We start from the raw sequence: 24,173 nt of genomic DNA, 5'->3' as shown, positions 1-24,173 counted from the left end.
GCAATGCCCTGGGTTGGATCCCTAGAACCCCAAAAGAAAACAAACAAAAAACACAGTTTAAAAAAGCCCAAAATAAAAAATAGCAACTACAATCAGTTTCTATTTAGCATACTGATTGGGTGTGGGTTACTCTCAAGCAGTTCCACGCTTTTAATATATCAGAGTCAGTTATCAGTGTGACTAACAGATAATGCTTTCAAGCCAATAGAACATTTACTAGTTTATCTGTTACAACTATATGTTCTACAAGCAGTTATTTAATAAACATACAGATTGTATTGAATCTCCACAAGGAACCATTTTCAGGTAATCTTGTCTGTTTAATCACCTTTTCCATTTGATTTGCCAAACCACTATTGTTTTTTTTCTAGAAAATACTAGAATAATGTATTTTTATCTAATCCATAATCTAGGCAATATTTTAGCATTCATCTATTGCAGGTGAAAATATTAAATGCTACTATTTCAAGTAAGACGTCTAGTAATGTTTTATTCCTATAAGGTCTACCCGGAAACAATCTACTTCAACTTCGGAATGTTTGGTTTGGAGCACTTGTTTGATGAATATTCAGTTAAACACTTGGTTACAAGCTCTTACCAGAAGATCAAATCCCGACCACTTATCTTGGAATGTTTCGGAAGGCATTCACCACCCTCTGTTAATTCTCTAATCTTCTGTGCCTGGATCTCCAGGCACATGATGAATAGTGCCAACACCAAAGGCTTTGCTTTAGAAAATATGATCCTGCAGTGACATGACTTAAGTTGAGCTTCTAGTCTTTCCAAATCAAATGTATTTTTTCTTTCAGATAGCAAGATCTCCTGAATGCAGGAAGAAGAGAGTTGTAGAAACTGAAAGGCCCTTGTAGCTTGAACTGTCCAACACTCCTTCTCCAAGACAGTCTTTCCCATTCTCATCAAAGTCTGAAACTGTACATCTATACTGACTTATTCAGCTCAAGTCAGTTGCCAAAGGGACATTCCTTTCCTCTTCTGTTGACTTTACAGCCAAGTAAAAGCAGCTCAGGACAACACACCCAAGGTGCTTGGGCTGTACCTACGTTTTAGACAGGAATCTGTCCAGTAAATTCACACTTAGAGAAAATCTCTGTCAAAGCGAAAGTACTGAGTCAGGCTCAGAGATCTTTTACTTCGAAGTCCCTGAGTCTCATAGTCATCCTGAGGCCATTATCATGGGCAGACTCCATCAGTCTTAAGCCACAGACTTCTAGATTCCTGTTCGAGGAGTGTTCAGCAGCTGGTGTAGCAGATTCTGGGCATTAGGTGTTGTTGATACCTCTATCATCTTGACAGCGCCAGCAGCTTCCCGGCAGTCTGCTCCCTCCCCAGGTTTGCTCTCATTTCGCCCCAAAACCAGACACTAGAGGCCTACAAGGCAAAGGGACCTGTGGGCCTGGGTGGGGAGGCCCAGGAAGGGCCAGCTGTCCTGGATGGAGGGCTCCACTGAGCCTACGAGACAACCCTGTCCCTTACAATTCTCTGGTATGATTATAATGACTGTTCATTGATGGAAGGTAAGGCCACTTCATACAGTTTGGTCACTGTCCAGTTGGAGTAGTTAGCTTCCCACAACACATCATATAAGCTGAGTAGATTGCATTTCAGTACACACCTTTTGCTAATTTACTTATGGCTAACAACAAACCCTGCTGGAAGTAAACTTAATAGGCCCAATTTGCTGTTACACTCATGACTGTACTACAGTAGAACCCACAAACATAAACCTAAGCTGCAAATGTAAAAGCCAGTAACTTTACTTTTAAACCTTTATGACCTATAAATATACAGCATACTCAACCAGAGAGCTGTGGAGTAAACACCTGACCTAGTTTCCTACTATGAAGCAGAGCATATTGGGAACAGAAAAGTCATACTGCATAAGCCATATATGTTGATGATTTCCGTGTTTGACCTATACGGTGTAAAACAAATGAGCAATTTCTTACAACTTGCCACTGTGCTATACTACAGCTTTTCAAATATTAGCTTTCCAAGCCAAGCCTGATAAAATGATCATTTCAGTCACCCCTGACCATATGGTTGGTTCTTCAGCTGGTCCTTCCTTTGTGTGTTAGGCATGGGCACCTTGCCTGGAACAATAGATGGATGTGAACATGAGGCAAACAGGAACTTTGTCTGTCAAAACAGGTGAATTTGTAGAACCATGTGGGATATGCTTTGTGATGGAGAAGACTGAAAAGAAGTCAAGATTTAAAGTTGTTTTACATATACATCTGAACTCTACATTCCTTCCTAGTGCTACTGTGACACATGCTCCCTACCTACACCTATTCATCATTTGATTAACCAGGTTTATGAGCTCTCTCTGGGCTCCTCTCTAGCTTAGACTGGAGTCACCCTCAATTCTCATTTCAGCTTCGGAATGACTGAAGTTTACCAACTGTGTCTTCCTAGATGGCCAAGTACAAAAGCAGGGCTGGATTCTCAAAGAAAAATGTTGAACAAGTAGGAGAGAAAGAGAATTCACTCACTGAACCCTAGTATGTGACTATCCAGCCAATCTACAGTCAGTCAAATGACTTACATTTGGAGTGAGTGTCATGGAGGAAGATTGTAGAGAGTTATTAGAATGTTCATTTGGGCACTTGAGTAGAGAGACCTCTATATCAAAAACCAAAGAAGGAAGCCAGGCATGGTGGTACACATCTGTAACAGCAGCACTTGGGAGGCCAAAACAGAATTGTAGTAAACAGGTTACAGCAGAGAGGGCAGGAGGGGAGTGTCTGGAGAGTTGGGTGGGAATTAAGTCATGCAATGGCTTTGAAAGCCATCTGAAAGCTCTTGAAACGGTAGCATTGACTAAACAGAGGACTTGCAGCTAGATAGAAGTAAAACAGTCCTGGTGAAAGACTGTAGAGATGGAAAATCAAATTGAGTTATATGGGGAGATTTAGGGTAAGTTATAGTGTGTAACTATACTCTAGTTTGGGATTTGATTTGTTAGGTCTTTTTTTTTACCCTGTCTCAAAACACACACACACACACACATACACACACACACAACGGTATCACTGTGTAGCTCAGGCTGTGCTTGAAGTTGTGATGCTCCTCCTCCCTCAGTCTCTTGAGTGCTGGGATTACAGTCAGGTACCACTATACCCAGTGGGATTTATTGGATGAGAAGTCTGAGACATCCTGATAGCATAAGGACGTTAAACATGGAGCTGAAAGGATACATTTAAGAATGGTGAGTAAGATGGAGGACAAGAAGAGGAGCTCAGACTGAGTCTTCAAAAATAAACCATTTCAGGATTGGGTGGGAGAATTTTGAAAGGCAAGGACATCTCAAGCCAGATAGCATACCGAGCCACCTGGGGAAGCCTAGTGAGGGCCTGAGCTCTAGTTCCTTGGAGTCTGCAGGTGCCATTGGCTGAGCTGGGTATGACTATTGGCAGAACAGGCTATGTGACCAGCTTAAGGGGTGAGGGACAGTAACCCTGGAGCATAGGCTCCCACCTGGAACTCATTGGCATTCATCCTGATAGCATGATTACTAGATACATTATCTCCTTGGGATCCTAGTCCTCTAGTGAAAAACTATGTGATTGTGGCCAGGTCCCTTACCTGAATTTTGAAGTCTACATTTGAGAAGTATAGGAATGTCATAGGGTTGGCATCCTTGGGTAGAGTCTAATTTTAACAGTTTCTGAACCAGATTTTTCTTGCAAGGCTACCTACAAACTTCTGAACAACCATGAGGACTCAGCCAAACTTCTAGACCATACTCACCCATGCAACAACGTTCCTCTTCCTCATAATCTGTTTGTCTTGGAGGTGGGACAGCTTTTTCTCTTTTCCCACTCATTCTTAGGGCTAAGGTGTGGCAGACATTGGACTGAGACTTTCTGCACCACACAATTTGTGTAAGAAAGATCTGAAAAAGAAAGTTGTCTTCGAATCCTTCCTCTGAATGGCACACAGCTTGTGGAAGCCATCCTTCCAAATACTACCTAGTTCATATGTCAGAGATCCTCACTGGCCACTCTTTTATTCCAATAACCCCACCCCCTCTGGCCTGCCTTTCCACCTCATCCTAAAATTTCCCAAAGATACATGCTAAGGAGGAAAACGCTAGTCAATCTGCAGATAGATGCCCTATGACAGTCCTGGGCACTGAGATCACCACCACTGGGACTCAGTCTGGGGTGGAATGTGGTCCTGTCTCTCTCCCTGGTGCTGCTCTCTTGCCCTCAGCTGTGCCTAGATTTAATCCATGCTCCCCACTCCCATCCATGAAGTTGCCAATAAATCTTCAGGTGTCCCTAATCCTCTAGACATATCTCACCATCTGAAACCTGTGCTTAGCCCCTTCCCTCTCTCTCCTCCCTCCCATTACTCCTTCCCCCTCCTTTGCCTCTCATCCAGATCCTCCTAGGCCTTCACGTGAGAAGTATAAGAAGCTGAACACTCTCAGAACATCCAATAAATCATCCCTGTCCTTCTGACAGCCTTGTCCACTCAAGCCTATCCTACTTTCCTCTGTGGACCACTGGACCATGAATTTCTTGAATTCCCCACTCCTTGCATCTGGGGCTGTCATAGGATATTAAATGTGGTAGATGCGACTTTGTACAAGTTGTACAGCCCAAGCCCACTGAGGAAGTTCAGCAACCCAGGACAACAGCATGGGGAACAGAGGCCTAGCCAGCCCAGCTGAGCTAGCCTGAGCTGAGTTAGAAAAGCCACATAAGGAAGCCCAGACGAGCCCAGACCAAGAAATCCCCAGTCAAACCACAGAATCTTGAGAAATAGTGAACAGTGGTTATTTTAAGCTTTTAAGTTATAGGAACCCGTGTTACAGCAACAGATGCCTGATGAAACGTAGCTTTAGTGTGAAATCTTTCCCAGTGGACTCAGGTGCTCTTTTCCAAGTTCTGTCCCTGGGTTCTGATGTCATACCATCTTATAATCATTGTATGCCTAGCGCCTTTCTTCCAGGATGCAATGAGTTCCTTGAGGACCAGAACAGAGTCTATTCATCTCTATGTCCTGAACTTTCACAGAAATGGGATTAATGCTTAACTACAAGCCATTTCAGGATGCTCCAGTGTTAGAAGCATAATTCAGTAGCAGACTATTGTGCTTAGCATAAACAAGGCCCTGAGTTCAATCCTCAGTGCCCCCCAAAACTAATAAAAGATCAGTAACTGTCACTAATTTAGAAAAGGTTTCTATATAAGCATTTTACATAAAACTTTGTTGACAAGGATTTTAAAGTACATCCTATGTTAACGGACGAGGCCCAGACCTGGAATGGCTCACAACCTAGCAAGAAAACTAAACTCTACAGTGTAGCATTAAACAATTCCTGTGTAGTTGTGTCTATCAGTTGGAGGACACAGGTCAGTTGATCAATAAGAGGTGATATAGAAGCATAATCTATAGCAAGCTAGCTGAGGAAACTTGCAGCTGCCCTGCTCCCTTTTCCCCCTCCCCCAGAGGGGGAGGGGTGATGGAGAGAAGAAGGAGGATTGGTCAAAAGCAAGAACAGTCCTGGGTGTGAAAGCCTAGTTGTATGAAATAAAGACTGAGACCCAACCTGGGATGGCCCCTGCCTAATTCTCTTCTCTCAGACATACAAGGTAAGAGGGAGAGGGGAGGTCTGGGTTTCTTCCTATTGCGAAGGAGACACCTTTTTCCATCTCCCCACTCCCTTCTTAGAGCAAGAACCAAGGAGATCAGGGTGAGAGTTTCCAGGTCCCAGGACTGCTTGAGTCCAGTGCAGCCCCCCTCCCCAGGGGTTCAGGCTTCATATTGGGAGTTGAAGTCAAAGCCCCAATAGTAACAGGTTTCTTTGCCTACCATATCTGCTGGACACAGAATTCCCCTGGAATTCCTGGGATTCTGAGGGGTTGATAGGTGACCAGGAATCTGTGTTCCAACTACCTGGGTTTTCAACCAAAGAAGGGAGTAACCAAAGTTGTTCTTAGAAATGAAGGGCGGAGGGGTAATTCCAGAAAGTGTGAGCAGTATTACAGGTGTAGGGCAATAAACAGGTGCACAAAGATCTGTCTGAGGCCTACAATGGGGGCATTACAGTGTACCATGTGAGAAGGCTGGGCTTTCCCCATACAAACCCGATCACCTTGGCCCCATAATTAGTCCATTGTTAAGGTTTTCATTTAACTACATGCCAGGCATGGTGCCAGTGTCTTAACTCAAAATCGTGGGACACTGAGATAAACTACTTGCCCAAGATCTCACTTAAACAAACACCAAACAAGTGGCAAATATGTTCCTTTTCACCAATTTTGCACCAAAAAGACAGATCTATTGACCTGGACTTACCAGGAGGTGACCTGAAGGAGGTAGAACTAAAGCTGAGTCCCAAGAGACAAGGGAGCAGGGCCAGTGGAGAACAGCAAAGCTTAAGGTAGGGGCTCCAGGGTACCAGGAGCAAAAGATGGTCCAGTAAAAAGGACTATAGAGGGCATGTCTAAAGCTCTACAGTGAGCAAAGCCCTGTGGTGGCAGTGTAGCATCCAGATACAGTGGTGAGCAAGCCAACACTGTCCTTAGAAGCAAGGCTTGGCCCTATACCATTGCCTGATATATATTTAAAGCTGGCTGTGATCCAAGTTCCTGGATCAAGTTCATCAAGGAACCAGTGTTGCTGAAGTGGGATTTATTGTTGCATTAGGGCTCAGCTCATTGTATTTCTGAGAAAAGATTCAGGGCAAAGAAATGTGGAGGAGGCATGCTTCCTTCCTTTCTTTTTCATGTGTGTTTCGAGGGTTGCTGGGGATTTAACTCTGGATTTCCTACATGTTGGGCAAGTATTCTGAGTATTCTATACCACAAGCTCTTTAATTTGTGTTTATGTTTTCTTTTTTAAGTTATAATTTTATTATCATTAATTGTACAAAAGAGTTACAATCCAACCTGTTAGTTTCTGAGTACAATGCATCTTGATCAGTACCCCTTTCATCGTCCCCCTCCCATTTCAACCCCTGCCTTTTTGTGCTAGTACTGGGATTTTGTCCAGGCTGGCCTGAAACTTCCTATCTCAACCTTCCAAGTAGCTATGTAATACAAGTATGTACCACTATGGTTGGATAGGAAAACTTTTTATTAGTAGGACTGGGATTGAACACAGGGCTTTTATGCTTGCTAAGCAAGTTCTTTACCACTTATGCCATGCCTCCAGCATATGAATACTATTTAGTAATTCTTTTAAAAGTATTTGTAAGGCACTTCAGCAATCACACAATTGCTTTCCTATTTCATCGAAAGACGAGTGTTACATCTTCAGTTTTCCAGATGAAGAACTAAGATCTAGACTGTTAACTAAGTCATAAAAGGAGCTGGGACTCAATGCCCACTTGTTTGTGATTCAAGTTCTATTTCCTTTTTTATTCTTTGAGCCATTGAAAAGTGTATTATTACTATCCGAAACAGTCCAAACACAGGACTATACATTGAGTTTGTATAACATAGAGCTTGCTTTGTTGTCCCTTTTCTCCCAGGACACCAGCATTGAAGCAGGACTTCATGAAGAGTAAGGAGAAGGGGGGGGGGGGGTGCTTTTCATATGGTGCTTAAGGTGGCAGTGACACACATACTTGGTTCTTCCACTTGTCCCAGTACCTCACTGCTACCCTTCTTCACTGAGCCACCTCTATGCCACTTCAAGCTGACAATTGTATATAGCCTTCATCTATTTTGTATGTACTAGATCCCAGTTCAATTCGGTAATCCCTACTGTATGCAAATTACTCTGCCAGAAAACATTGAGTACACACTTTGGGAAGAGTAGTCCTTCAATAACTCTTGACTGGCACAATTACAACAGCTAATGTACACTGAATACTATATGCCAAGTGCTATGCTAAATTCGTGGCACACATTATTTAGCTGCCTTCTTCCTCCTCCCTCTTCCCTTCCCTCCTCCTTTTTCTTTACTAGGGAGAGCCTTGAATGTCCTAGGTAGGCATTGTATTACTTGAGGCATGTCCCTCAGTCCTTGCTTTAGTTTATTTTTCAGATAGGATCTCATTGGCTCTCCAGCTTAATTTTTGAGATGGGGGGGGGGGGGTCTCACTCTTTGTCCAAGTCCTTCTCCCACATAGCTGGAATCACAGGCATCAGCCACTGTACCTCAGAAACTTTTTGTTGTTGTTGTTGTGGGGCTTGAACTCAGGGCCTGGGCACTGTCCCTGAGCTCTTTTGCTCAAGGCTAGCACTCTATCACTTTAAGCCACAGTGCCACTTCTGGTTTTCTGGTGGTTAGTTGGAGATAAGAGTCTCATGGACTCTCCTGCACTGGCTGGCTTTGAACCACAGTCCTCATATCAGCCTCCTGCATAGCTACATAGATTACAGATGTGAGCCACCAGCACCCAGCAAGAAACTCTTTTTTTTTTTCTGGGTCCGGTCGTGGGGCCTGGACTCTGGGCCTGGGCACTGTCCCTCAGCTCTTCAGCTCAAGGCTAGCCAGCAAGAAACTCTTAAGCTAGATGTGGTTGCACATGCCTGTAGTCTGAGTATTTGAAAGGATTATGCAAGAAGCTCTCAAGTTGAAGGCCAACATTGGGCTACATAGACACTGCTTCAAAAAAGTTATTTTAAAAACTTTGAAGAAGCAGGCATATGCTCAAATAGGCAGGTCGAAAATGGTGGAGATGGCATTTGAATCCAGGCAACCAGCATCTATCCGTGGTTTGTGTCATTCTCCCTCTAGGGATAAAGGTGAACAGCAGAGATGCACCCTTGTGCTCAAGGTGCTTCCAAACTAGTAGGGAAGGTAGCCCAGGAATGGCTAACAAAGTGCTTGGACTTTGAACACCACAAACCTTTCCTCAAGGATTGGCCTCTGCCAATGCAGCAAAGGATGGGAAACAGAGAAGTGGAGAAGTCAGTTGATGTGAGGAATAGCACCAGGGAAAGCTCTCAGGAAGAAGCTTGGTGGCAGGCTGTGATGTGGTGTTCAAAGGTTACTCCTGTCAGCACAAGAGGAGGAGGAGAGAGTAAGCAGAAGGCTACTTGATCTGAGCAGGATTCATCTGATGGCTTGGATTGGCCAGTTGCTAAAGGAAATGGATATGTACAGGATGCTAAAATACCTGGAAATAACTGGGTTTAGAAATAACTGGGAAATAACCAGGGTTTAGAAATGAAGGAAAGAAGTCAATTAAGGATTCTGGCTTGAACAACATAGGATGGTGGCACTCTGGGGAAACTCTGGGAGCAGGGTGGAGAGTTTAGGTTGCAATAAAGGTGGCTATGGCAGGCATTAGTGACTCACACCTGTGATCCTAGATACTCTGAGGATTGCGGTTTGACATCAGCCAGGCAGGAAAGTTCATGATACTTTTTATTTCCAATTAACTACCAAAAAGCTGGAGGTGGAGCTGTAGCTCAAGTGGTAGAGTGCCCCCCTTGAGGAAAAAAAACACACACACAAAAAAACTAAGAAACAGTACCCAGGTCCTGAGTTCAAGACTCAGTACCGGCACAATTTAAAAGAAAAAGAAACTGGAGAATCAAAAGTCACTTATTGTCACACCCACACTGAAGAGTGGTAATCTACTAACCTTTCCTCCAGTCTTTCCTCCCTTCCTTCTTTGTAGTACAGTGTTGTTGTTGTATATGTGTTTTAACTCAACCTCCTATTTGCTAGGCAGATGCTCCATCCACCACTTGAGCCACACCTTAACCCTTTCTTTTTATTTTTCAGCCAGTCTTGAGTTTTTGCCCTCCTACCTATGCCTCCCCAGTACTTGAGATTACATACAGTGTTTGCCAGCTCACAACTGGCTTGTTTTGTTGAGATGGGGGGGTCTTTGTTAGCCCTCCCACTCTTCTCTTCCACCCTCCCACCTCACTGGCCTCCCATCCTCATCTTCTTGCATCTCTTACTTCTGAGTAGCTGGAACTACAGCCACACACCCTGGACACCTGGGACCCTCCGTGTTTTCTTGAATTTGGAGTCCTTGTGAGCAGAGTTAGAAAGGGCTGGGTTCTGAGAGGAATGGAATGGCGTTGGAGTGGCATGCCATTTGAGGCCAAAGACTTCTGGCTCACATCTGCCTCCATTTACCCACCACTTTCCCCTCCTTCCCCCCCCCCCCCCAGATGGCTCTTCCCTGCCGCAGATCGGTGACTCCCAAGACTCTGGCCTTCCTTCTGGTGGGCGTGAGTTTCCTGGCCCTGCACCTGTGGCTCCTCGAGACCCCGAGGTCCCCGGAGGAGGAGGGGGGGGAGAGGCAGGGAAGGCTGGACGTGGAGGGGCACACCGAGGGTTTCGCCGCAGGACAGCCGGGGACGCCGCACGAGGGGCCACTGTGCCTGGCCAACACCTCCGTGGCGAACAGCACGGCGGACTTCGAGCAGCTGCCCGCTCGGATCCAGGACTTCCTGCAGTACCGCCACTGCCGCCGCTTCCCGCTGCTCTGGGACACGCCCACCAAGTGCGCGGGCCGCCGCGGGGTCTTCCTGCTGCTGGCCGTGAAGTCGGCGCCTGCGCACTACGAGCGGCGCGAGCTCATCCGGCGCACGTGGGGGCGGGAGCACGGCGGCGGCGGCGGGCGGCTGGTGCGTCGCGTCTTCCTGCTGGGCACCCCGACGCCTGAGGAGGCAGCGCAGGCGCCGCGGCTGGCCGAGTTGGTGGGCCTGGAGGCGCGCGAGCACGGCGACGTGCTGCAGTGGGCCTTCAGCGACACCTTCCTCAACCTGACGCTCAAGCACCTGCACCTGCTGGACTGGCTGCACGCCCGCTGCCCCGGCGCCAGCTTCCTGCTCAGCTGCGACGACGACGTCTTCGTGCACACGGCCAACGTGCTGCGCTTCCTGGAGGGCCAGGCCGCGGGTCGTCACCTCTTCACCGGGCAGCTCATGGCCGGCTCCGTGCCCATCCGGGACCGCCACAGCAAGTACTTCGTGCCCCCGCAGCTCTTCCCCGGCGAGGCCTACCCGGTGTACTGCAGCGGCGGCGGCTTCCTCCTGTCCCGCCACACGGCCCGAGCCCTGCGCGCCGCGGCCCGCCGCACCCCGCTCTTCCCCATCGACGACGCCTTCATGGGCATGTGTCTGCAGCGCGCCGGCCTGGAGCCCAGCGGCCACGAGGGCATCCGGCCCTTCGGGGTGCAGCTGCCAGGCGCCCAGCGGCCCTCCTTCGACCCCTGCGTGTATCAACAGTTGCTGCTCGTGCACCGCTTCGCGCCCTACGAGATGCTGCTCATGTGGAAGGCGCTGCATGACCCGGCGCTGAGCTGCAGACGGGGACAAAGGGTACCCTAAGGACTCAGGGTTTGGGGGGGGGGGTCAGTGCACAGAGCAGCGGCCTCAGCCTCCAGGGCCTCCCCACGGGATGCTTTCCATGCTGTGATACCTTCCGGTTGGATCCCACTGAGATCACCTTTGAGAGGAGGAATCTGGAAAATACTATAATCTGTTTTCCTGCCCCGCCTCCCTATCCCCCTCCTCCCCCATCCAGGGCCTTATTGGTCAGGAGATCTGGCCCCAGCATAACTCTGATTATTTAAATCTCCCAAGGCTCACATGGTGGGAAAATTATGCACCCATCTCATTCAAGAAGATAGAAGCAAAAATCCTATAAAATGAGAATGGGAGTGGCTCATACCTATAACCCTAGATACTTAGGATGCTGAGATCCAAATGATTGTGACTTGAGAGGAGTTCAGGAAAGAGAATATATAGCAAGGCCCCATCTCAACCAATTAAGATGGGTATGGTGGCACACTGGTTGGCTTAGCAACACAGAAGGCATAGAAGGATTTTGGCTTAAGACCCTATCTCAAAAATAACTAGAAAGTGGCCAGAGGTGTGGCTCAAGCAGTTGAGCATCTCTTTGCAAGTGTGAAGCTCAAGCCCACTTTTCTTTTTCCTCTTGTATCACAGACAAGGAGAGGGGAACCCTATATAAAAATGCTAGAGGGGCTGGGCCGGGATTGTAGCTTAGTGGTAGAGTATATGCATAGTATGCATGAAGCCCTAGATTCATTTCCTCAGTACCACATAAACAGAAAAAGCCAGATGTGGCTCAAGTTGGTAGAGTGCTAGCCTGGAGCACAAAGAGGCCACTAGACCAAAAAAAAAAGTTAGAAACCTGGCATTGGTGCTCACACCTAAAATCCTAGTTGTAATCTTAGCTATTGAGGAGGCTGAGAACTGAGGATCACAGTTCAAAGCCAGCTGGGCAAGAAAGTGTATGAGACACTAAACCTCCAGTTAGCCACCAGAAAACCTGAAGTGGTGCTGTGGCTCAAAGTGCAAAAGCGAAGGAGCTCAGGGACAGCACCCAGGCCCCAAGTTCAAGCCCTACACTCCCCCCCCCTCCAAAAAATGCTAGAAGTATCTGGGTGTGGTGGCACTGAGAAATTCTCCAGCACCCAGGAGCATTATAGGAGCCAGAGAGAGGGAGAAGAAGGAGGAAGATATAGGAGAGAGAAAAGGGACAGAATTCCAGTAGACAAATGCAGTAATAGCAAAAAGGGATCAGACCTGGATGGGTTTGTACAGAAAAATCAGCTGAGTTTAACCTTAGAAAATCAGTCACAGGGTGAAGGGTATAGCTCTGGTGGGTATAGCTCAACAGTAGAGTGCTGGCTTATCTAGTATGTATGTGGCAGGCCACGGGTCTGTCCCAGCACTCAATCACAGAAAGAAATATGACCATCTCAGCCTGTGGAAAGCTTTTAATAAAATTCACATCCAGGGGTGAGGATGTAGCTAGTGCTTGCTTAGTAAAATGGACAAAAAAAAAATCAACATCCATTAGTGCTTTTAAAGAAAATTTTAGAAGTGTAAACATTGTCTATAAAGTTAGGAACAAGACAAAATGTGCCCATTATCTAACACTGCTGTTCAACTCTGTCCAAGACTCAAGGGCACCAGAAGACAAGGATAGAAAAAGACAGTGATGCTGGGTCTGGTGGCTCACATTTGCAATCAGATCTGGAAGGTCCTGGTTTGTAGCAAACCTGGACAGAATAGTTCATGAGACTCCCATCTCCAGTTAACAAGCAAAAGCTAAGCTGGAGTCATGGCTCATGTGTTAAGAGAGCTGACTAAGCAAACTAAGTGAGAGCATGAGGTCCTGAGTTCATGCCCTATTAATGGCAAACAAAAAATGACAATAATTAGAAATAAACACATTTTCTTTAAAATCTTTGAAGTTTACAAGTTTATCAAATCTAGTTTTCCTTTCTTTAACAATGTCTAATATGTATTCTGCCCACATAGATATTTTTAAAAAGCAAGATAGCCCAGCACCCGTGCCTCATGCCTGTAATCCTAGCTACACAGGAGGCTGAGATCTGAAGATCCATGTTTGAAGCCAGCCTAGGCAGCAAAGTCCTTGAAACTCTTAACACCAAGCCAGAGGTGGAGCTGTGGCCAAGTGGCAGAATGCTTGCCATGAACCCAGGCCATGAATTCAGGCCCCAGGACCAACACAAACACATGGGATAGTGATTTTGTTTTATTATCAAATACAAACAAAAGAAATGTTCATTAAAAATAATATGCATGCCGGGCGCTGGTGGCTCATACCTGTAATCCTAGCTACTCAGGAGGCTGAGATCTGAGGATCTGGGTCTAAAGCCAGCCTGGGCAGGAAAGTCTATGAGATTCTTATCTCCAATAAACCACCAGAAAACTAGAAGTGGTGCTGTGGCTCAAGTGGTAGAGTGCTCGAGCTGAGGAACAGCAACCAGGCCCAGAGTTCAAGCCCCATGACCGGGGAAAAAAAAAAACAAAACCATTTTGATGTATAAATTCTTGGGTAAGACAACAAACCTCCCTATTTCCAAATCTCCCTCTAGAGGGCAGTATGCTGCCTTGAAAACTGCTACTCTATATAAATCTCTGCCCTCCACCAAACATACCACCCTTAACTTGTTAAATTAGTAAAAAAAATATATACTAAAATTTCCAGTCTGTAACTCTAGCAAAAACCTCCTGCCTCTTGAGTAGACAAAAAGTTATTTTTAAAAACTACCACTGTGAGCTGGTGGCTTATGCCTATAATCCTAGCTACTCCGGAGGCTGAGATCTAAGGATTGAGGTTCGAAGCCAGCAGGAAACTCCGTGAGACTCTTATCTCCAATAAACTCAAGCCAGAATTAGCGCTGTGGCTCAAGTGCTAGGGCACTTGCCTTGAGCATAAGAAGCTCAGGGACAGCACTCAAACCCAGAGTTCAAGCCCCACACTGGAAAACACACACACACACACACACACACACACATGCAAACAAAAAACCGTTACTTCTGGGCTGAAGGTGTGGCTCAAGTTAGAGCACCTGCCAAGCAAATATAAGGCTCTGAGTAAAAAGCCCAATATTATCAAGAAATAAATACATAAAAGGAAAAATGACATTTCTCAAGAAATGTAAAGGCAGTTCAAACTGAATCAAAAAGATTTTCACAAAATAAAAAATGCAGGGCTGGGAAGTTGGCTCAGTGGTAGAGCGCTTGCCTTGCATGCATGAGGCCCTAGGTTCGATTCCTCAGCACCACATAAGCAAAAAGAAAAAACCTGGAAGTGACGCTGTGACTCAAGTGGTAGAGCGCTAACCTTGAGCTGAAGAGCTGAGGGACAGTGCCCAGGCCCAGAGTTCACGCCCCACAACCAGACCCCCAAAAAAATAAAATAAAAGATGTTGTATTTTTTATAAATTAATGCAAAGAAATACCATGTTATAAAGTTACACCTAAGCTTCTGACTTCCTTGGATTCTTTTTTTATTTGTTTATTTTTTGCCAGTCTTGGGGCTTGAACTCTGGGCCTGGGTGCTGTCCCTCAGCTCTCTAGCTCAAGGTTAACACTCTTACCACTTGAGCCATTGTGCCACTTCTGGTTTTCTGGTAGTTTATTGGAGATAAGGATCTCACAGACTTTCCTGCCCGGATTGGCTTTGGACCGTGATCCTCAGATCTCAGCCTCCTGAGTAGCTAGGATTACAGGCATGAGCCATCGGCGCCCAGCTGGATTTTTAACTATCATCACCAAAAAAGAGAAAGACTATCATCCCTACTTGGCAGATGTGAAGACTGAGGCCAGTAGAATGACATATCCAAGGTCATTGTTGAGTCTGTTGGACCTGAAGGACTAGGTGCCAGACTTCCTGTCTGCTGTCCCTGGGCTCTGACTGCTGCCCAACCACCACACAATGTCCACTCCTTCCAAAGGCTGGAATTGCACAGGTCACAAGCCAGGCTTGCAGGCTTCTAAGAGGAGGAGGCAGATAGCAATTTGACTGTCTGTTATCCTCATGGGGTCAATTCCCGCAGCTGGCTTGGCCCTCCTTCTGCCCTACAGCTTCGGGAAAAGTGCCAGTCTCTCAGTGTTAAATCAACATTCTAACAATTTCTTCAGAGATGGGCCCTCTCCACTCTGGGACAGTCATTTACAGACTAATTCTGTCCTGGTGAGGGCTGCTCCTCCCCACAGCCTACCCCTGCTCGGCCTCTGAATGACAAACAGCTCCATTAATGCATTTTTCTCAACAGAAGAACGGTCTTTCCAGAAGATTAATCCTGATGCTCCCAAGAACAGAGAAATGACATCAGTTTTTAAATGCCATCCTGGAGCTTTACTCTTGCTCTCTACAATTTTAAGCATGAGGAAAGTATTGGATGTGGATTTGCACAAGGTCATAGGCTGCTAGGATTAGAGGAGTTGGGGAGGGGGCAGGAAAGAGGGCAGGGGATAATAGGCAAGGGTGGCCAGGGCGGGCACTCACACCAAGAAGAAATAAGTGGAGGGTAATTACAAGGTAATTAGAGCTCAAAGAGGCTGGTGGCCTTGGTGGACTGGGGGCATGATGGAGAGGAAGGAGGGGATCAGAAAAGAGGGTGACTTAGGTTAAAGTGATCCTGCAGTTGGATGCCGTGAATCTTGGAGATAGGGATCTGAGCATCCATGCTGGCGAAGGAGGAACCCTGGGAGCGTGTGGAACCCACAAGTCCCACATGAACTCTCTGAGATGCAGACAGATGCTTGGGTGCCAAGGCTTCCTACAGCATTCCTCCCCCAATCCCAGCTGAAATGGGGGTCCCAAAGGGTCAGGTGTGGGACAGATGCATCCCATACACACCAAGGCCTTCCAGTTACCAGAGTATCTGGCTTGTCAGCTTACTCAGCCACAGCTTCTGTCCCCATGCACCAAGGGACACAGATCCACCTCTCCCTGGTCGCCTTCCAGAACTAAATACCTTAAGGCCTAAGATATAGCCAAGACCCCTTGAGCACCTTCAGCCCTAGGCCCCCACCCCATTCCCCTGTTCAGTGATGACTGACCTGGAAGCTGGCAGCAGAACTGATTTCCTCTTTCCCCACAGGCTGGAGTGAGGACTGTGGGCCTCTACCTTCTGGAGGGGGAGGCATGGGCAGGTACCACCTCCAAGGTGGTACAGGAAGGGCCTGCCACCACCCTTGCTGCCATAATGTGGAACATGGGGACCCAGCTGCCCTTCTTGGTGGAAATCAGTCTCTAGCCCCTTGACTGTCTGGAGCCTTGGTTGGGCAGGATAACCCCCTCCAAGAGTCTTGGGGTCTATATCAGCAGCTTTGAGGACTTAGCAGAGAATCCAGATGGCCACTTTAAAAAACAGCAAGGCAAGGCCTGGTGCCAGTGGTTCACATCTGTAATTCCTGCTACTTAGGAAGCTGAGATCTGAGGACAGAGGTTGGAAGCTGTCTAGGCAGGAAAGTCCATGAGACACCTAACTCCAACCACCAAAAGAAGAAAAAAGAGCCAAAAGTGGAGCTGTGGTTCAAGTAGTTGATAACAAAAGCTTAAGGACAATGCCCAGGCCCTCAGTTCAAGCCTCAAAGGACTTGAACAACAACAAAAAGCCACACAGATGTGTGGCTCAGCGTTAATAAGTGTGCTTATTAGCATGTTTGGGCCCATGGGTTTAATTGCACCAAACAAATTTTTCTCAAGTTAAACATACATGTAGGTATTGGACTCACATCTACAATCCTAGCTACTCATGAGGCTGAGAACTGAAGATTGGGGATTGAAGCTAGATTGGGCAGGAAAGTCCTTGAGAGATTGCTCTTCAATTAACAGCAAAAACTAGAAGTAGCACTGTGGCTGAAGTAGAGCTCCAGTAGTGGAGCTTGAGAGAAAAAGCTAAGTTTAGCTGTGTCCAGGCCCTGAGTTCAAGCCCCAGTACTACTGCAACAGTAAGGAAAGTCCTTGAGATACTGATTGATCTCCACTTAACAGCAAAAACTAGACGTGGCACTCTGGCAGAAGTGGTAGAGCTTCAGTAGTGGATCTTGAGAGAAAAAGCTAAGTGGCAGTGTCCAAGCCCTGAGTTCAAGCTCCAGTACTAGTACACACATGCAACAATTAATAAAAAAAAGTTAAACACAAGCTGGGCACTGGTGGTTCACACCTGTAATCCAAGAAGCTGAGATCTGATCAAAGCCAACCTGGACAGGAGAGTCCATGAGACTCTTCAATTAACAGAAAACCAGGAGCAGAGCTATGGCTCAAAGTAGTAGGAGTGCTAGCCTTGAACAAAAACTCATGGACCGTGCCCACACCCTGAGTTCAAGCCTCCTGACTGACCAAAAAAAAAAAAGTTAAACAACAGAATCTCTGTAGGAACCAGCAATTCTACGTCTAGATACACCCATGGAATTGAAAACAGATGTCTACACAGAAACTTGTACATGAATACCAACAGCAGAACTACAGTAGCCAAAAAATGGGAAACCCCAAATACTCATCATCAGAATGGATAAACAAAATCTGGAATATTAGCACAATGGGCCATGAAAATGAATCAAGTATTGACTCACACTATAACATGGATAAACCTTGAACGTATTGTGCTAAGGGAAAGCAGGCAGAGAGGAAAGGTCACATATCCTAGGATTTCCCTGTGTGAAACATTCAGAGTGGGCAAATCCAGAGACAAATGATCTGTTGCCAAAAGCTGTGGGGAGGAGGAGCTCAGACGCCTGCTAATGGGTAATGGGCTTTTTTGTGTGTGATGAAAATGTTCTAAAATTAGATAGTTGTGATGACTGCACACTTTTGAAGATAAATTAAAAAACACCTAATTGATACTGGGGTGAATTGTAGGTCCTTGTGTGTGCTGAGCATGTCCAGTACCACAGCTAGCTATAAGCCCAGCTTCTACAGATGAACTTAATGGTATGTAAATTATACCTCAGTACACATAAGATATAGTCAAGGAAGAGGGTTCCTCCTCATCTTCCCTGCTTTTCTTTCCGTTCTCCACTCCAGTCTCTTATCTTGATTGTTTCTTCCTCTGTTTCCTCCGCATAGTGGAGCAGATCTGTGTGTATTCTTATACTTTCTTTTTTTTTTTTTAGGGAGGGGGGTCCAGTCGTGGGCCTGAACTCTGGGCCTGGGCGCTGTCCCTCAGCCCTTCAGCTCAAGGCTAGCGCTCTACCACTTGAGCCACAGCACCACTTCCGGCTTTTTTCTTTTTGCTTATGTGGTGCTGAGGAATCGAACCCAGGACCTCAAGCATGCAAGGCATGCGCCCTACCACTGAGCCACCTTCCCAGCCCCTCTTATACTTTCTTGTATGAAGTAGCATACCCTCCACATTTTTTTTTTTTTTGGGTCAGTCATGGGGCTTGAACTCTGGGCTTGGGTGCTGTCCTTGCGCTCTTCAGCTCAAGGTGAGTGCTCTACCGCTTGAGCCACAGCGCCACTTCCAGTTTTCTAGTGGTTTATTGAAGATAAGAGTCTCACGGACTTTTCTGCCTGGGCTGGCTTTGAACTGTGATCCTCAGCCTCCTGAGTAGCTAGGATTACAGGCATGAGCCACAGGCACCCGGCTCCACATTCTTTTGACATTTGATTCTTTTCCTTCCTTTCTTTCTTTTTTCAGTACTGGGGATTGAACATAGTCTTCTGGATGTGCTAAGTGCTCACCAGTAAGCTGTATTCCCAGCTGATTTATTACTATCCAGGATAGCAACAAAATATAAAGTGCTTTAGAAAGCAATAACATTTAGAATAACTCATAGGTCATTTTTTTCTGTTACTCACTTTTTGAATGACATTCTTTTACTTTTTTTTTTTTTTTTTAAATACAGGGTCTCATTTTGTAGGCCAGGCTGGTCTCCAAATCATGATCCTCTTGCCTCAACCTCCAGAATGCTAGCATTACAGATATGAGGCACTACACTGGGCCCAATTGGAAGTTCTGTTTCTGACTAGACTTCTCCCCCAGTAGCGTTGACCCCTTGCCTGACCTGGTTAGGTGGCACTGTTTAGGTGGCTGGTTATCTTAATATTCTACCTCAAGAGAAACTTCCACTGTGAGCCACTCAACATACCAAGGAGCTTTCCATAGGATTCTCAATAGCTTGCTTGCTAACTGTGTTGCTGGGAATATGTAGATATCTGTCCCCAGGTGGCCAGGTACCTGTAGTCCTAGTACTCTGGAGCCAAGGAAGGAGGATCACTTGTTCCCAGGAGCTCAAGGCCAGCCTGAGGCAACATAGCAAGCTAGTCTAAGAGAGAAAAAGAGAGAAAAGAGAGAGAAGCCAGGTGCAATTACTCACACCTGTATTCCTAGCTATTCAGAAGGCTGAGATCTGAGGGTCATGGTTCCAGGCCAGCCCAGGCATCAAAGTCCGTAAGACTTATCTCCAGTAAACCACCAAAAAGCTGGAAGTGAAGTTGTGGCTCAAGTGGTAGAATGCTGGCATTGACTAAAAAAGCCCAGGGACAATGTCCAGGCCCCAAGTTTAAGCCTCAGGACTGGAACCAAACACAAGCAAACAAACAAAAAATAACAAAGGAAGAAATCATTACGTTTCACCTGGGAAATGGTGATTTACAGGAGCAGGGAAGATAAGTTTTCTGTCTCCATATATTGGTAGGTGAGGAGTTCTGCAGAGTCGGAAAGAAAAGATTGAGCCAGGTGTCGGTGGCTCACACCTATAATAATCCCAGCTACTCAGGAGGCTGAGATCTGAGGATCGAGGTTCAAAGCCAGCTGGGACAGGAAAATCCGTGAGACTCTTACCTCCAATAAACCACCAGAAAACTGGAAGTGGCGCTGTGGCTGAAGTGGTAGAGCGCTAGCCTTGAGCTGAAGAGCTGAGGGACAGTGCCCAGGCCCAGAGTTCAAGCCCTACGATGGACCAAAAAAAAAAGATTGAGTCAGCTCTGGGTGGTAAAAGACCTGCATGAAGAGGGGACAGGGCTGACCTGGGAGGAAATGAGCTTCTAGTTTGGTGTATCCAAGTAGAGGTCAGACAGCAGGTCAAGTTGCTTCAGAGGCGGAGGCAGGCAGCAGGGGGGAGGAGGAGGAGGAGGAGTTAGAGGAGAGGTTGAGGGGAAGGCACAAGATAAGTGGATCCTAGTTCTGTTGTTTACTCATTGTGTGACCTGGGGCATCTCCCTGAGGCTTAGTTGTCATCTGCAAAATGGGGCCAATAAAGTCTCCTTCCCCAAGTGGTGGTGACAATTAAATGAAACAGCATGCACACATCAGGCCTTTAAATGGTACCAGTATATGACTAAGCTCATAAAAACCAACAAGATCCTGGGGCCAAAACACCATCGGAGTCCCACCCCTTCCCAAACTTGTTAGGCAGTCTTGGCTGGGGCTTGTCTGGACTCTCTCTCTCTCTCTTTTTTTTTTTTGGCGTCCGGTCATGGGGCCTGAACTCTGGGCCTGGGCACTGTCCCTCAGCTCAAGGCTAGCGCTCTACCATTTAAGCCACAGCGCCACTTCCAGCTTTTTTCTTTTTGCTTATGTGGTGCTGAGAAATCGAACCCAGGGCCTCATGCATGCAAGGCAAGCGCTCTACCCCTGAGCCACCTTCCCAGCCCCCTGGATTCTCTTTTTCTCAAGGAACAGGGTCATTGCCCCACCCTCTAGGTGGGTCCTTTGGATCCATCCATCAGTGAAAGTACAAACTGCCAGAGGTGGGCTTTGAGATGGGTCTTCCAGTCTTGACATGCCAGGATGCCCAGGATTCTAACCAGCTGGGATTTTCTCTGCTATTGGGGACCCAGTCACTTTACAAAATGAGGGGGGTGGGCTCGATGATAGTAACACCCAAGGGCCAGCTGGGCACCAGTGGCTCACATCTGTTAACCACTAAAGGGACTAAAATCTGAGGATTGTGGTTCAAAGCTAGCCAAGCAGGAAAGTCCATGAGATTCTTATCTCCAATTAACCAGCAAAAAGCTGGAAGTAGATCTGTAGCTCAAGTGGTAGAACACCAGTCTTGATTGAAAAAGCTAAGGGGTAGTACACAGGCCCATGAGTTCAAACCCACTATCAACACACACACACACACACACACACACACACACCATATCCAACAACTGCAAGGTAGTGTGCTGTTTCTATAGTGGGTTGGGCCACTGTCCAAGGTCATAGAGCTAATGAATTCAGGCAAAGCCCATGCTTGCAAGCACCACAGGACAACTGTCTGTGGCTCCAATGATATATAGATATATAAGCAACCTCTGAACCTAACTGTTCTGTGTGCCAAATTTGGCCCTTGCTGTATCTAGCAACACTCTATGGCCACCTGACTACAGGCAATGCTGTCTACTACCTAGCCTACTTGATGGGATCTTTCCTGTGTCCTGCCACGTGCCTGTACTGAACATCACACACTTCTACCCAAAGGTCATGTTACAAGTGAGGAGAGCCAGGCTGTGAAGGTACAGAAGATCTGCCTGGTTCACACAGATGTTAACTGGTAGATGGAAGACTGTAAGGACTGGACCCCTATATTCTTGGCATGACTTGGCCACATTTAGGGGACACTTAGGGAACAGAACGGTAAAAGGAAAAGCCAAGAAGGCCTAGTGGCTGACTGCATGAGGAAATTATTACCAGAGACTAGGAAACTGGAAGGGAGAATGAGTGGGCTGGAGTTTCTCCTCTACAAGGTGGGCTGATGGGAGCCTGGATGAGCTCGTCAGAAGAGCATCACTGTTGACTCAGGAGGACAGTGCAGATTTGGTCAGCACATAGCTTTATCATCATCCACACTCTCCAAACAGTGTGGCATGGGTGGGAATTCCAGTTCCCATTTCACAGATGAAGAAATCGACGTTTGGTGTGCTCCCGATCATTCTGAAAGCCAGTGAGCCCAGGATCTAGGCTCAGGTAAGTACTCTGGACAGACTGGGGGACAGGGTAATCAGATGGGAGGAGGGAATAGGGACCTGAGGGGGAGAGGGAGGCAACTTTTCACAAGGGACAGGTCGGTCAGGGCACCTCATCATGATTACCCCTCCTCCATCCAAAAAGATGGAGAAAGGAAGAAGTGTTCGCCATACCAGGTCCTTTTCGAAGCCACCCTGCCTCGGTCCTTGAGGGCTAGTACTACGGGATGCAAAAGCCCTCCATGGGGCTGGCTGGACCGGCTCGATCTGATGATGCTGTGCAACTAGCCCACCCGTAACAGCCAACCTGGGCTGGACGTGGGGGTCTTCTGGGGATGTTCCCTACTACGGACATGGCTAAGATGGGACAGAGGGAGTCCGGGACTCCACTCGGCGGGGGAAGCCCGGGCAGGTGCGGTGCAGCGACCCGCATCCGCCCTCCCACCTCGCAGCGAGAACTCCGCAAATGCCTCCGGGAGAAGCAGGCTCCACGCGCGAGGCCAGTGCGCACGCGCGCTCTCGAGACCACGCCCCCGTCCTCCAATGGGCGGGGGCTGCGGGGCGGGGCGGAGGCTGCGGGGCGGGGCCAGGCCGGGCGGGCCGAGCTCGGGGAGTCAGAGCTTTAGCCCCCCGCCCAGGGCCGCGAGGCTGCGTCTTGGGCCCGACCCCCGAGGCCGCTGCGCCGGCCGGCTCAGCCTCCGACCGGGTGCCCGCGCCGCGCCCTGCATCCCGGGAGCCCGCTCGAGCCGCGGCGCGCGGCAGGTAGGAGGCGCTGCGCGGAGGGAGGTGTGTGCGGGCTCCGGGTGCGGGCTCCGGGTGCGGGCGCCGCGCTCGCGTGTGCTCCAGGTTGTGTGTGCGCCCGTGCGGAGCGCGCCCGTGCCGGCCTCGGGAGCGCCTCGCGGAGGAGGGGGTGCACAGCCCCCCTGGCTCGGGGGATTGGAGGGGACGGCAGCCTGGGGGGGGGCGGGGGCCTTGGCGATCCGCCCGGGCCCCCAGGGCGCACCCCCGCCTCCACCCGCAGCCCGCAGCCGGGGGGGCCTTTCTTCACCTCCCGGGGGCTCCGGAGTGGGTTTTCCAGTGCGGACGAGCTGTGCCCGGCCGCTTATCACCGGGGCTCCAACTGCTTCTTCTCTTCCTGACAAGTCCCCTTTCCTGTTCCCCCCTCCTCCCCTCTCCGTCCATCCGCCCCTCTAGCCAAGCTTGGGGAGGGAGCAGGGTTTGAGGCCCCAGCTGCTCTAGTCCGCTTCCTTTCTTGGCCCTCATCTTCAGGTTGAGAGGGGCCCCCGCTTCATGGCTGCAGGGCTGGTGTGTGGTGTTGGGGGCGGGGCGGGGTGGGGTCTGGCAGAGACCGGCTCTTTTCTGATCCTATCTAGATCCCCACTTCTACCCTTCCCGACTGGGTTGGGGTGTGGGAAACAGGCCTAGGGGTCCCCTCTAGAGGTAAAGTAGGACAGAAGGTTATTCGCCTTCTGCTTCCAAGTTTCCCCATGGTGGAGTTAAGTCCTGGACCCCACACAGATAAGGGGTGAAGTGACAGAATTGGAACCTACATCCTCCAGGTTCAAGCCACAATCTGTCCTGTGTCAGCGATGAGAGAGACCAGTGTAGATGGAAACTAAGTGCTCACAGAGGCAGAAGATCCTGCAAGGATTGAGATCTCACAGAGAGCTAGAGTGGGGGTGGGAGGGTGGAGAGGCCCTGGGTCTGGTAATGGGGCCCTGCTACTGTTGTTTCTGCTCTCCCTGGCCAGGCCAGAGCTGCAGTTAGAGGTGCCTGGGTGGAGTCAGCCCTGAGGAACTTCTCTTCTGAGGCAGGTGGGTGCACAGATTGGCCCTGCCCACAGGGCAGACAGCACTAGGCGGGGCCCATGCTGCCTGGGAGCTGGGCACCAGTTCCTTTAGAGATTCATCTCTGTGGGCTAGAAAGTTCACCAAGGGGAATTGAAAAGGTGTGACAGGGCCAGCTGGGGTACAGTGAGAGCAAAGCTCCAGCTGTGAAGCCGGATGCTAGTCTGGAGGGTGGGGATTATATAG

General features: G+C 48.2%; 2 protein-coding genes and 1 pseudogene across 2 annotated transcripts in view; 2 read left to right on the top strand and 1 right to left on the bottom strand.

The window, feature by feature from the left end:
• Positions 1–553: 553 nt before the first annotated feature.
• On the bottom strand, positions 554–1,306 carry LOC122116329 (annotated as a pseudogene).
• Positions 1,307–5,535: 4,229 nt separating this feature from the next.
• B3gnt6 (UDP-GlcNAc:betaGal beta-1,3-N-acetylglucosaminyltransferase 6) lies at positions 5,536–11,279 on the top strand. Its single transcript, XM_042689328.1, has 2 exons — positions 5,536–5,624; positions 10,116–11,279. The coding sequence occupies exon 2, from the start codon at positions 10,116–10,118 to the stop codon at positions 11,277–11,279; it is 1,164 nt and encodes a 387-aa protein (XP_042545262.1). The 5' UTR covers positions 5,536–5,624.
• An 11,472-nt stretch (positions 11,280–22,751) lies between these two features.
• Positions 22,752–24,173, top strand: part of Capn5 (calpain 5) — a 60,938-nt gene continuing 59,516 nt past the window's right edge. The window contains exon 1 of the mRNA XM_042687578.1: positions 22,752–22,902. The gene's annotated coding sequence lies outside the window, so the exon portion shown is untranslated. The remainder of the gene's footprint in view (positions 22,903–24,173) is intronic.

The sequence above is a fragment of the Dipodomys spectabilis genome, unplaced genomic scaffold (genome assembly GCF_019054845.1).
Source record: "Dipodomys spectabilis isolate Male_0828 unplaced genomic scaffold, ASM1905484v1 ptg000003l, whole genome shotgun sequence".
Taxonomy (NCBI): domain Eukaryota; kingdom Metazoa; phylum Chordata; class Mammalia; order Rodentia; family Heteromyidae; genus Dipodomys; species Dipodomys spectabilis.
The sequence above is the reverse complement of the archived record's forward strand: the minus strand, read 5'-3'. Positions and strand labels throughout refer to the sequence as shown.

What these genes read in the sequence shown, in the direction of transcription:
- B3gnt6 (XM_042689328.1), top strand. Translation starts at nt 10,116, where the DNA reads ATGGCTCTTCCCTGCCGCAGATCGGTGACTCCCAAGACTCTGGCCTTC.